The 12,892-nt window shown below is 30.9% G+C and overlaps 1 protein-coding gene across 2 annotated transcripts; it reads right to left on the minus strand.

The window, feature by feature from the left end:
• Positions 1-1,467: 1,467 nt before the first annotated feature.
• LOC125864539 (mitochondrial pyruvate carrier 1-like) lies at positions 1,468-5,684 on the minus strand. Of its 2 annotated transcripts, XM_049544558.1 has the most exons (6): positions 5,596-5,684; positions 5,367-5,411; positions 2,593-2,703; positions 2,384-2,438; positions 1,607-1,739; positions 1,468-1,514 (listed from the first exon to the last, which is right to left on the minus strand). In XM_049544558.1, the coding sequence occupies exons 3-6, from the start codon at positions 2,683-2,685 to the stop codon at positions 1,475-1,477; spliced, it is 321 nt and encodes a 106-aa protein (XP_049400515.1). In that variant the 5' UTR covers positions 2,686-2,703; positions 5,367-5,411; positions 5,596-5,684; the 3' UTR covers positions 1,468-1,474. The 2 variants fall into 2 exon arrangements, with proteins under 2 accessions (XP_049400515.1, XP_049400516.1); XM_049544559.1 differs by lacking the exon at positions 5,367-5,411 and having other exon boundaries at positions 5,596-5,645.
• Between the last annotated feature and the right edge of the window lie 7,208 nt (positions 5,685-12,892).

The raw sequence follows: 12,892 nt of genomic DNA on the forward strand, positions 1-12,892 counted from the left end.
ATGTCCATTTGAGCTGAATGATTAATTTGGGCTTTATAAATAGATAAGTACATCTTATTAAATTCAAATCCAAGGTCCATTTCACCTTGAAGCCCAAAACTCATACCACATGTCACAATGACTAGGCATCCAAGACCAATAAGGCGGCGCCACGTGTCCAAATGAGGTGGAAGTCCCAATCAAGTGCAAGAACCAATCACAACATGCCAAGTGTCAAAATGACATCCTTTGGCCAATCATATGCAACCTTGTCCATCCCCTACAACTATAAATAGGGGATGAACATAACATTCTTGAGGCATCAAGAAAACTCTTCAAAAAACATTCTGCAAGGATTGGAGAAAGCTACAACACCAACTACATTGCTCTTCGAAGGAGTGGTCAACGGAGTTCTTCCCGGAGATCGATTTGAAACGACGAACTGCTTCCTAACGTTCCTGGAGATCAAACACATCTCAAGGAGGTCTATATCATCCTGCATTTGAGAATTAAGCTACTGACAACCCTCAAATCACGGAGAAACTTCAGAGAGAAGAATCAAGAGAACAACAGAATTGTACTCACAATGATTCATCAATAAAAATAACATTTTCTTTTATTTATTTTGTTTGCAGTCAATTTTCAACGCTCAAAGAAATTTATTGCGAACAGTGGTATACTTTCTTTTTTTTAGAGTCGTTATGACTAAATTGTCCATCATATCTCACATAACTTTTGTGTTACTTCCTTCTTTCACCTTTTTTCCCCTTTGACAACCACGTGGTCTTCTAACAATTGTCTTGAAAAAGGAGATTAGATTTCTATGGGTTATATTATTAAGTAAAAAGTACTATAAATTATAAATATTAGTAACTTAAAATATTTAAAAGATATAAAAAAAAATGATTCACTCTTGAAATCAGATCACAATGATGTAGATCATAATAACAAACATCTTAAAAATTCAAAAGGCATACGTTTTTTGAAATGATTCTTGAAATTTTATAAGTACAACATAAATTTGAATAGAGGGAGTAACATACATTATTCTAAAATTATGTAAAAGATATTATAAATCACAATAATTAACAATTTAAAATATTTAAAAATCATAAATAATTTGATTGTCCCTTAAAATTTTATCACTGCCACATAAATTGAGATAAAATAAATAATATATAATATTTGAAAATGACATAAAAAATATTATAAATCATAATAATTAACAACTTAAAATTTTAGAAGACATATAAAAAGTAAGTTGACTCTTGAATTCTATCAGAGTGGTGCCAGATAGAGAGAGGGCTATTTAAATTACATAAAGTACCATAAATCTCAATAATTAACAACTTAAAATTAAAAATCATATTAAAAATTTGATTGTCTCTTCAAATTCTTTTTATGTCACATAAATTATAATAAAAAAATGATACATACTGAGCCCGTGCTAGCACGAGCACATATATCTATTACTAATACAAGATATCCTTCCGCACTAATCAGAAGCCGCTGCCTCTTCCTTTGGTTGGAGGTTCCTAAAAATGATAACAAGACAAAAAAATATTATGTTTTCATGATTACCAAAATGATGTAAAAATGATTTATTTGTCCAAGTTAGTAATGAAACCTATAGCGTAGCCAACGAGAAAGTTGGTAGAGTTGGACAGATTCATTAGCAGCATGGCAAGCTAGCAACATATGATTTCTAGGCCTCACCATCCATGCAAATCTCATACACAACATCGAATATATACACAACACTGCAACCAAACACAAATTAATATTATATATATAGCTTATCAAGTGACGTGCATCAACAATTTATATTCTATAGATATTTTAATACTCTTTCAATTCCGTTCACATTTATTTGTCACAATTGAATTTACTATAGTTAAAAAAATGGCTCAAAGTTTGAATTCTGACATTTTCTTGGGGTGAAACCTGAATTTGCACTTACGGGATTCAATATATAAAGAAGTAAATACAGAAAAAATATATTTTTAATCATATATAAATAAGAGTATAATTTTTTATTGAAGGAAGTTTATCTAATCCCTTTAACCCTACCTAGCTCCACCCCAGCCAATATAATTCTGCATTGTGTGACCCTGCAGAAATGAATCTACCATTCTTTGGAAAGAAACTATATACTCCGTTCGTCTCATAAATTATAAGATACCTTTTTTCTAGTTTGTTCCAAATAGAATGTCATTTTACTATGATAAGAAACAATTTAATTCTAAAATTCCTCTTTTTTTCTTAATAAAATAATTTACAACCATACAAATATTTAATGATTGTTTTAAATCACAAATTTCAAAAATCTTACTCTTAACCATCGTATCAAGTCAAAAGATATCATATAAAATGAGATAGAAAGTATATGTTATTGCTAACTCACCTGCAGTCATGTTGCCAGATATCGCGTCTGGGGGCTTTTTTGTATCCATCATTCCCTAACACAATCATTTGTGAATATTAATTTCAGAAATTTTCTGTTAAACTTTAATAGTAAGATTGATCGAGATTCGATTATGGATCTCGATCGATCGATCGATTATCAATATATGTTACATAAAAAAGATGATGCATATAGGAAAGGGTACAAACAGAGATGACAAATCCCCAATTGGCCATAGGACCCCAAAAGTGAGTTGTTTTAGGACCCATTGGACTATTCAAGTACGCTCGGACGGATTCCATCACATATATCTATGCTTTCTGCATATACACAATTCAAATTATTCACCAAAACACATATATGCTGTGGGAAAAATTATGAGAGATCAGTGTTCAAATTTCAGCAAAAAATTTTAAAAAATATTTTTCTTAATCTGTCTAAACCTTGGTGGAACCTAAAATCCATGGTGGTGGAATACATCATGTACCTAATGAATTAGTCAAGATATGTCCAACCTAATAGTTGTTGAATCCTGGATATATATATATAGAGAAAATTAAAATTAATTGGTAAATCTTGCAAGGAATGGTAGGAAGAAATTACTAATTAAGGAATTGAATTGCCTAAAGTACTAATATAAAAAAAAATAAAAAAACATGTTCTACTTTTGTGGAAACTTAATTTGATAAAACCAAAATAAGATGAAAGGGCTTACAAATTGTGTCAATATGCATGAGAGACGTACAAGGAAGAGCACTTGAAACGATGGTTGATTAATTAGTATTATAGTAGGAGATGGAGAAGCATGAGGCTATTTTAATTTATATGTTGGGATTTGAGAAGGTAGGCTCTACTCGGTATTAATTGCTCCTATATTCCATACTAACGGAATTTTGGAGCCTTTTTTACTGGTTAAAATAATTGAATTGTTCACAGTTTAAGATGAATGTTTGAAATTTTTTCCATAAATGTCCTTTCATTTATTAATGTTTTATATTTTTTAAAAGAAAAATTACACTACTTATAAAGTTATAATTTTACAAAGGACAATAGTGTAAAATATGATTTTAATTATGTCCTTGAATGTTTTTTCTTAATATGTGTGCATTACCTTACAAATTCAGTTAATACGGAATAAAGAGAATATTAATTAGCAGATTCTGAATTTAAATGTTTTGAGTTTTAAATCAAACGTGATTTTTTTTAAAACATTTATAAATATATACTCATATAATTTTATTTTTTACGTAGTTTTTTATTTGGCATTATACATAAATACACCCTTTATCAGCCGATATCTATTGCCTTTAATTTTGGGTGTGCACAAGTAGACACTTAAATTCGTATAAAATTGAACAAAATAGGCATATGTGTCCTACGTGGCATAATACACATTTGACACAAATTTTCATTTAGAACGCTACATATGATGCACATGTCTATTTGTTTAATTTTATACAAATTCAAGTGTCTATTTGTATGCACTCAAAATTTAAGGACATAAATGTCAACTAAGACCAAATTAAAAAATACGTTTATGTATTATGCTTTTATTTCGAAGCACTAAAGTTAGATTTGCTACCCGGGCTATACTCTATAGTAGAGAGGAAGAGGCATGAATGAATCATTCATTACGTTACGGCTGCCTAAATCAGAGGGCGTATTCAGGAATTCGTCAAGATGGGTGCACGAATACAAAAAAATGCATTTTAAATATAAATTTGATAAGTTTGACTTTTAGGTTCTTAATATGAACCATTAAATTTTAAAAATTATAGGTCCAAAATACATAATACTATTAGTTTTAAATTTTAATATACACATTTGATTTAATTATATAAAAATCTTATAGTGCAAAATTTTTTAGGAACTTCCAATGTAAGGCACTTGAAAATTTTGAAAGATTAAAGTGAAAAAACAAAAGAAAAATTAGTTGAAACGTCAAAAGTATAATCGATAACCACTTGGGGAGGTGTTACTCAAAAGGACAAGATAGATATAAGACTTAAATTTTTATCATTACTTAGAGAGGTGCAAATTATTATTATATTATTATATGATACTTTAAACATGAATTTACATATTTATATTTAAATATTTTTTTAAAATATAAAAGTCATCCTCATGACTCAGACGTTTTTTGTTGTTTTGTAATTGGAAATATCTTTGGTCGTCTTTCAAGATATTATAACCACATATATATAAAAAAACAAGGAATTAATTTTTCTTTTCTGGTAAATTGGGAGGCCAATTTCTTACCTAACCTTTATTTCATGTTTTTCCAAATGGATTACATTGCCAAACTTTTGGCCAAATCTCAACACCTTTCTTGTTGAACTGACAAATTATCACCCAATTTTATAATTTAACCTTTATATGATAACTTTTTGTCATTCAACATTTATTATACATAACACATATAAGATAATTTAACCTTTATATGATGTAATTTTTTTGTCAAACCTTTTAATTCATGTATAGGATAAAAATAATTGTGACATGTGGCCCAACTGAATCATAATACGTGGATAGTGATAAGAATCACACATGGTAAAGAAGGACGAGATACATAAACGAATCACAGAGACACGTGGAAACAAGTCAAGTCGGTGACATTGTACCAAACCTGGGCGGAGCTATGACATGGCAAGGGTGGTCAGATGAACAACCTTCGTCGGAAAATTTTTACGTGTATATATACTAAATATCGAGTTTTTTGAATATATACTAACTGTTAAACAACCTTGACACAACAAAGGTTGACAGCCCAGCGGTTAAGGATGTGCAAAGAAGCCTCAGCGTTCCGGGTTTAAGCCCAAGTGTTGGTGTTGTCTTTAATTTTTTTCATTAATTATTCCGTTTGTTCTCTTAGAAAAGAAGATCAGTGTTCAAATTTCAAATAAGAGATTCAAAAAAATATTTTTTTAATCTGTCTAGACCTTGGTAGAATCTAATATCTGTGGTGGTGGAAGATGTCATGTACCTGGTGAATTAATCAAGATGCTCCAAACCTAATAGTTGTTGGATCCTGGATATATAGAGAATTAAAATTAATTGGAAAATCTTGCAAGGAATGGTAGGAAGAAATTACTAATTAAGGAAATTGAATTGCCTAAAGTACTAATACAAAAAAAAAAAAAAAAAAAAAAAGACATGTTTTACTTTTGTGGAAACTTAATTTGATAAAACCAAAATAAGATGAAAGGGCTTACCAAATTGTGTCAATATGCATGAGAGACGTACAAGGAATAGCACTTGAAACGATGGTTGATTAATTAGTATCAGTGAATATATAGTAGGAGATGGAGAAGCATGAGGCTATTTTAATTTATATGTTGGGATTTGAGAAGGTAGGCTCTACTCAGTATTAATTACTCCTATATTCCATACTAACGGAATTTTGGAGCCTTTTTTACTGGTCAAAATAATTAAATTGTTTAAAGTTTAAGATGAATGTTTGAATTTTTTTTCATAAATGTCCTTTCATTTATCATTGTTTTATATTTTTTTAAAGAAAAACTACACTACTTACAAAGTTATGATTTTACAAAGGTAATAGTGTAAAATATGATTTTAATTGTGTCCTTGAATGTTTTTTCTTAATATATGTGCATTACCTTACAAATTCAGTTAATACGGAATAAAGGGAGTATTAATTGGCAGATTCTGAATTTAAATGTTTTGAGTTCTAAATCAAACGTGATTTTAAAAAAAAAACATTTGTAAATAGATACTCATATAATTTTATTTTTTACGTAGTTTTTTATTTCACATTATACATAAATACACCCTTTAACCTGGCTTCAGCCGACATCTATTACCTTTAATTTTGGGTCTGCACAAGTAGACACTTAAACTTGTATAAAATTGAACAAAATAGACATATGCGTCATACGTGACATAATACACGTTCGACACAAATTTTCATTTAGAACGCTACATATGATGTCTATTTGTTCAATTTTATATAAATTCAAATGTCTACTTGTATACACTCAAAATTGAAGAACAAAAATATCAGTTGAAACTAAGTTAAAATATACGTTTATGTATTATGCTTTTATTTCGAAGCACTAAAGTTAGATTTGCTACCCGGGCTATACTCTATAGTAGAGAGGAAGAGGCATGAATGAATCATTCATTACGTTACGGCTGCCTTGGCCTAAAAAGTCATCCTCATGACTCTGACGTTTTATGTTGTTCTGTAATTGGAAATATCTTTGGTCGTCTTTCAAGTTATTATACAAGGAAATAACTTTTTTTTTCTCGTAAGTTGGGAGGCCAATTTCTAGCCTAACCTTTATTTCATGTTTTTCCAAATGGATTACATTGCCAAACTTTTTGGCCAAATCTCAACACCTTTCTTGTTGAACTGATAAATTATCATCCAGTTTTCGGTAAGTGGATTCAAAATATAAAAAATAATAAACATAAATAAATTAAGAAATTCAATATTTATTATACATACAATTAAAATAATTTAACCTTATATAAGATGTAATTTTCTGTCAAACCCTTTAATCTATGTCTCATAAATAATTGTGACATGTGGCCCAACTGAATCATAACACGTGGATAGTGATAAGAACCACATAGGGTAAAGGAGAACGAGATACATAGACGAATCATACATAGACACGTGAAACAAGTCAAGATGGTGGCATTATACCAAAAGCCTATGATATCCATATTCCATAGAACTTACATTGAACTAAGACTTGAAACCCCCGACGGAAAAACTAACAACCGTTATAGACTTTTTCAAACCGTCTCACAAGCGAAATCGTACTTTATTCTTTGCTCTTCTTTGCTCTTTAATGTCATTAATTACGTGGTTTATCATGATGAGGATTAATCATATGTAATTAGCTTCTTTAGAAAATGATCCATACATAAGTGGTAGGATCATCACTTTGTAAAACCTCTAATTATACTTCATTGAGTACTATCATTTTCTTCTCTAGCTATTTCATGACTTGTTTCACATAATTATAGCGTGACTTAGCTTGTACAGAGATATCTCCAATATCGATATAGCTGAAATCAGGCCAACACACGCTATCTCAATTTTTTATTTGTTTATTATATTTGATTCATCATTTAACTTTATCTTTCAATTGTTATTTGTTTATCTTCTTAGAGTATACGTTTAATAAAATTTTCTGGAGAAATTGTTTAACTGATAAATTATTGTTTATGGAAAAATGTAATGAAAGGAAGAGTACCTATAATCTAATTATAGGGAAATGTGGAGGTCCTCTCTTTTTTGTTTGAATTCTTCGAAGTACTTTTTATGTAATTTTTTTTCAAGTGATAGCTAGCACATAACATGTTCTACTTGTTAATTTTATTTGATTTTATAATAAATATCATGTAGAACATGTACTCTATATAAAAAAGGTTTATCTGAAAGTTATTTAGAAAACAATATATTTTTCCTTTTCTATGAAAAATAATAGCATATAAATCAATATGGGTTGTGGTGCATTGGTGGAAGTGTTTCACCCTTGACCAGAGGTCTCGGCTTCGAGCCCTGGGTATGGAGAAAATCCTGTTGGGAGCGCCACCCCCGAATGAGCCCTATAGTGCGCGATCCCAATTTAATCGGAGCTCCAATATGGACTTCGAAACCCGAGTGGAAAACCAAAAGAAAGAAATAGCATATAAAATGATTTTTGATACCATTTGTTTTGGGGAACGTGTTTACATCAAGTCACTAAGCTGTTTTATATCTTTTTTAAGAAACGATTATAATAAGACATTATATTATTTTGGTGGTAACCCAAATTAATTTTCATTCCTAACTTTAATATCATATGTGAATATTTGTGTAGAGATATATTCACGAATTTCTTAAGGATACTGATTCATTATTGTGATTTGATTTCAATTTAAATGTGTAAAATTTGATGTTTGAAATAATTTTCCTCTTAGCCTTAAATTTTTTTAAGAGACTTTTCCCTTATGCAAGAAATTTGTGACATACGTTGTCGCATTAAAATGTATTAATCATATTTCTTATTTTTTATTCTCGATATGACTAAACGGGAACATGTTTATATTGCTCTAAGTGAGAGTAATACTGAAAGGGGAGCAAAAATGAATTATAGAATAGTGTGTCGTAAACAGATCAAAATAAAAAAATGATTTAGATTCTGAGCCTAAAGTGATAAGAAAGACTCGAGGACGGTACAAAATCTGAATAGAGATTTAAAAAAAACTTGTGAAAAGGAAGGAAAGAGATTATTTAAGGAGTTCAAAAATATCAAAATGAACTCATATATGACCTTGTACCATATTTTCTTAATCTGTTTTGGATAAAAATAAATGAGATATATGATTGTTACATCTATGTTAAAAATTGGAAGGATTAGACATTTTGTATAGTTCCTTATCAGATTATTGGAGCTGATATTTATCATGATTTTTCCCCAATGAACCATTACAGAGGTTCATAGTAACTCTTGAAGCTAGATAGTATGACTCCATAGATAAATAGTCTAGTATTTTAAATCTTGTTTTGTTTTTGTAATGACCCTAAAGGTCTATTTTTGAAATTTTTAGAAAATTATCATGTTACCCCTTTTGGTAGTTGCCCCAAGTTTAAGGTGCGAGTTACTTTAATATTGACCTTCAGACAGGTTATTACCAATTGAGGGTAAGAAAAATGACATTCTAAAGACATATTTTCAAACATGGTATAATCATTATGAGTTTTTAGTAATGTCTTTTGATTTGATTAATGTCCCAATGACGTTTATGGATTTGATGAATAGGGTCTTTAAGCAATATCTTGATATGTTCATGATTGTGTTTATTGATATTTTGGTTTATTCACGGAGTGATGATGAACATGTTGAGCATTTGAGGATTGTGTTGCAAATTGTCAAGGATCGTGAATTGTATGCCAAGTTTAGCAAATGTGAGTTTTGGTTGAGGCCGTTGCTTTTCTTGGTCATATTGTCTCCAATGAAGGTATTCAAGTTGATCCTAAAAAATCAAGGCAATTAAGAATTGGCCTAGGCCTTTGTCCATCAGATCTACAGAATTTCTTGTGTTTGACCAGTTACTATAGAAGGTTTATGAAAGTATTTTCCTTTATTATTTCGCCTTGGAGACATTGGCTCAAAAGAAGGTGATAAGTTTAAAGGATCTTTCAATGTTCCTAAAAGAATTGAAGCAATGGAGGAGTTATCTATGTTTCAGGAAAATAAAATGGATCATTTTAAATTCAAGATGCAAATGAAACATGCCAAAAAGATTTAGTACTCAAGAATTGCATTCAAAATGAGAATTAAATTTAGTTCACTACAAGCCAAAAGATGAATCTGCATATTTGTTCGCAAGGTCAATTTCGGTTATCAAGTTCGGAGATCTCAAGATAGAAGACCAAAATTTTGTAATTTCTAAAGCAAGGAGGAGTGTTGAATATTTGCTTTAAAATTGTAAAATTCTTACTGCAGTAATTTTATTAAAATAGATCTAGTCAACTAATTAGGTCTTTGTTATAAAATATTTGACTTAACAAAACTAAAGTATAAAGGAAGAACAATAGAGAGTATTTGAACATAAACAAAGAGAGAGTAGAATTGTTGTGTATTTTTGTTGTATAAATTTGATGCCTATTTATAGGCCAAGGGCATGTGGCAAAGTGTGGCTTGCAAGTTAACCACACTTTGGCATGAGTGAAACATTTCTACCATGCTAACTCCACATGGCATCCACAATTTTACAACACTCCCCCTTGGATGTTCATGTAAAAGAAAAGTTGAAAGAACAAAAATATACATAGACATTCATAATATGCATTGTTCGTTGCCTCATTAAAAATCTTATCAAGAAAAAATCCAGTGGGACAAAAATCTTGATTAAGGAAAATAGAGTGCAGCGCGTATTTACTCCCCCTGATGAAAACATCATTTTATATCTCGAAGACGACGCATTCCAATTTTGTATCTCAATTTCTCGAAGGTTAAAGTTGGCAATGCCTTAGCAAATATATCTGCTAAATTATCACTTGAGCGAACTTGTTGAACATCTATATCACCATTCTTTTGAAGATCATGAGTGAAAAAGAATTTTGGTGATATGTGTTTTCTTCTATCTCCTTTAATGTATCCCCCTTTTAGTTGAGCTATACATGCAACATTATCTTCATACAATATTGTTGGAACATCTCTTTCCAACGAAAGGCAACATGTTTCTTGAATGTGTTGAGTTATTGATCTCAACCAAACGCATTCTAGACTTGCTTCATAAATGGCTATCAACTCTGCATAATTTGAAGAAGTGGCAACCATAGTTTGTTTTGTTGAACGCCATGATATAGTTGTACCATCACATGTAAATAAATAGCCTGTCTGCGATCGAACTTTATGGGGATTAGACAAATATCTTGCATCTGCATAACCAATCAATTGTGACTTGGATTCATTTGAGTAAAACAATCCCATATCAATAGTTCCTCGAAGGTATCTGAGTATATGCTTAATCCCATTCCAGTGTCTTCGTGTTGGAGAAGAACTAAACCTTGCTAACAAACTTACCGAGAAAGCTATATCTGGTCTAGAATTATCAGTAAGATACATTAATGCACCAATTGCACTAAGATATGGTATTTCAGCACCAACAAGTTCACCTTCATTTTCATGAGGTCGAAATGGATCTTTATTAATATCAAGAGATCTCACAACCATCGGACTACTCAATGGATGTGCTTTATCCATTTAAAATCTCTTTAATATATTCTCAGTATTGTTGATTGATGAACAAATATCCCATTTTCAAAATGCTCAATTTGTAGTCCAAGACAAAATTTTGTCTTTCCGAGGTCTTTTATTTCAAATTCATTTTTCAGACATTTTAATGCCTTTGAAAGCTTCTCAGGAATTCCAATGATATTCAAATCATCAACATATACAACTATTATGACAAATTCAGATCCAGACCTTTTCACGAAGACATAAGGACAAATTGGATCATTTTTAAATCCTTCTTTCAACAAATATTCGCTAAGGCGATTATACCACATTCGCCCTGACTGTTTCAATCCGTATAAGGATTTCTGAAGCTTTATTGAACAAGTTTCTCGAGAATCATTGTATGCTTCAGGCATTTTGAATCCTTCAGGAATTTTCATAAAAATATTGTGGTCTAATGAGCCATATAAATAGGCAGTGATCACGTCCATTAGGTGCATTTCAAGATTTTCATGAACTGTCAAGTTCATTAAATACCTGAAGGTAATTGCATCTATCACAGGAGAATATGTTTCTACATAGTCAATGCCAGGCCTTTGGGAAAATCCCTGAGCCACAAGTCGTGCTTTATATCTTACGACTTCACCTTTTTCATTTCTTTTTTGCACAAAAACCCATTTGTACCCCACAAGCTTGACACCTTCAGGTGTTCGGATTATTGATCTAAAAACTTCACATTTTTCAAGTGAAGTCAACTCTGCTTGAATTGCATCCTTCCATTTTCGCCAATCGTTTCTATGTCTACATTCATCGACAAATTTTGGTTCATTATCCTCATCTTGTTGCATTATTTCAGTAGCAACATTATAAGCAAAAATGTTATCAACCACAACATCATTTCAGTTCCACCTTTTTTCAGTCGAGACATAATTTATTGAGATCTCTTCATTTTCATTATTTCAGATATCTCAACATTTTGTGTTGTCTCATAATTTGTTATGTCTTGAGGCTCTCCTTGAGCACTCACTTTCATATTATGATCATTTTCTCCTTTTCTTTTTCGAGGATTTTTATCCTTAGAACCAATTGGTCTACCACGTTTCAGACATGGTCTAGATTCATTTGCATTAACAATTTGTTCTATCAGAATATCAACTCGAACTGGAGCATTTGCAGCTGGAACATGAGATTTAGTAACCCTTGAAAGGTTAGTAAATGCATCTGGCAATTGATTTGCAATATTTTGCAAATAAATCATCTTTTGAACCTCTTGTTCACATTAATTTGTTCGAAGATCTAAATGAGATAGTGATAATGCATTTCAATCTATCTCATTTTCCAATTGCTTATGTTTCTCCCCTAATGTTGGGTATTCAGATTCATCAAAATGATAATCAGCAAATCTTGTTGTAAATAAATCTCCAGTCATAGGTTCCAAATATTTTAAATAAAAGGAGACTCATACCCAACATAAATTCCCAACCTTCTTTGGGGACCCATCTTTGTGCGTTGTGGTGGAGCAATTGGAACATATACTGCACATCCAAAAAATTTAAGATGTGAAATATTTAGCTCATTTCCAAAAACCAACTGTAATGGGGAGAAATCATGAAAACTGGTTGGCCTTATGCGCACAAGTGCTGTTGCATGCAAAATAGCATGCCCACATACCGAAAGAGGAAGTTTTGTCCTCATTAATAATGGCCTAGCTATCAACTGAAGACGTTTAATCAATGATTCTGCTAGACAATTTTGAGTATGAACATGAGCAACAGGATGTTCAACTGTTATTCCAATGGACATACAATAA

Source organism: Solanum stenotomum, chromosome 5 (genome assembly GCF_019186545.1).
Source record: "Solanum stenotomum isolate F172 chromosome 5, ASM1918654v1, whole genome shotgun sequence".
Taxonomy (NCBI): Eukaryota; Viridiplantae; Streptophyta; class Magnoliopsida; order Solanales; family Solanaceae; genus Solanum; species Solanum stenotomum.

What these genes read in the sequence shown, in the direction of transcription:
- LOC125864539 (XM_049544558.1), bottom strand. Translation starts at nt 2,685, where the DNA reads ATGGAATCCGTCCGAGCGTACTTGAATAGTCCAATGGGTCCTAAAACA. An exon ending in ATTGGGGATTTGTCATCTCT is followed by an intron (nt 2,439 to 2,592) that starts GTTTGTACCCTT and finishes TGATTGTGTTAG; the next exon opens with GGAATGATGGATACAAAAAA. An exon ending in ATCTGGCAACATGACTGCAG is followed by an intron (nt 1,740 to 2,383) that starts GTGAGTTAGCAA and finishes GTTTGGTTGCAG; the next exon opens with TGTTGTGTATATATTCGATG.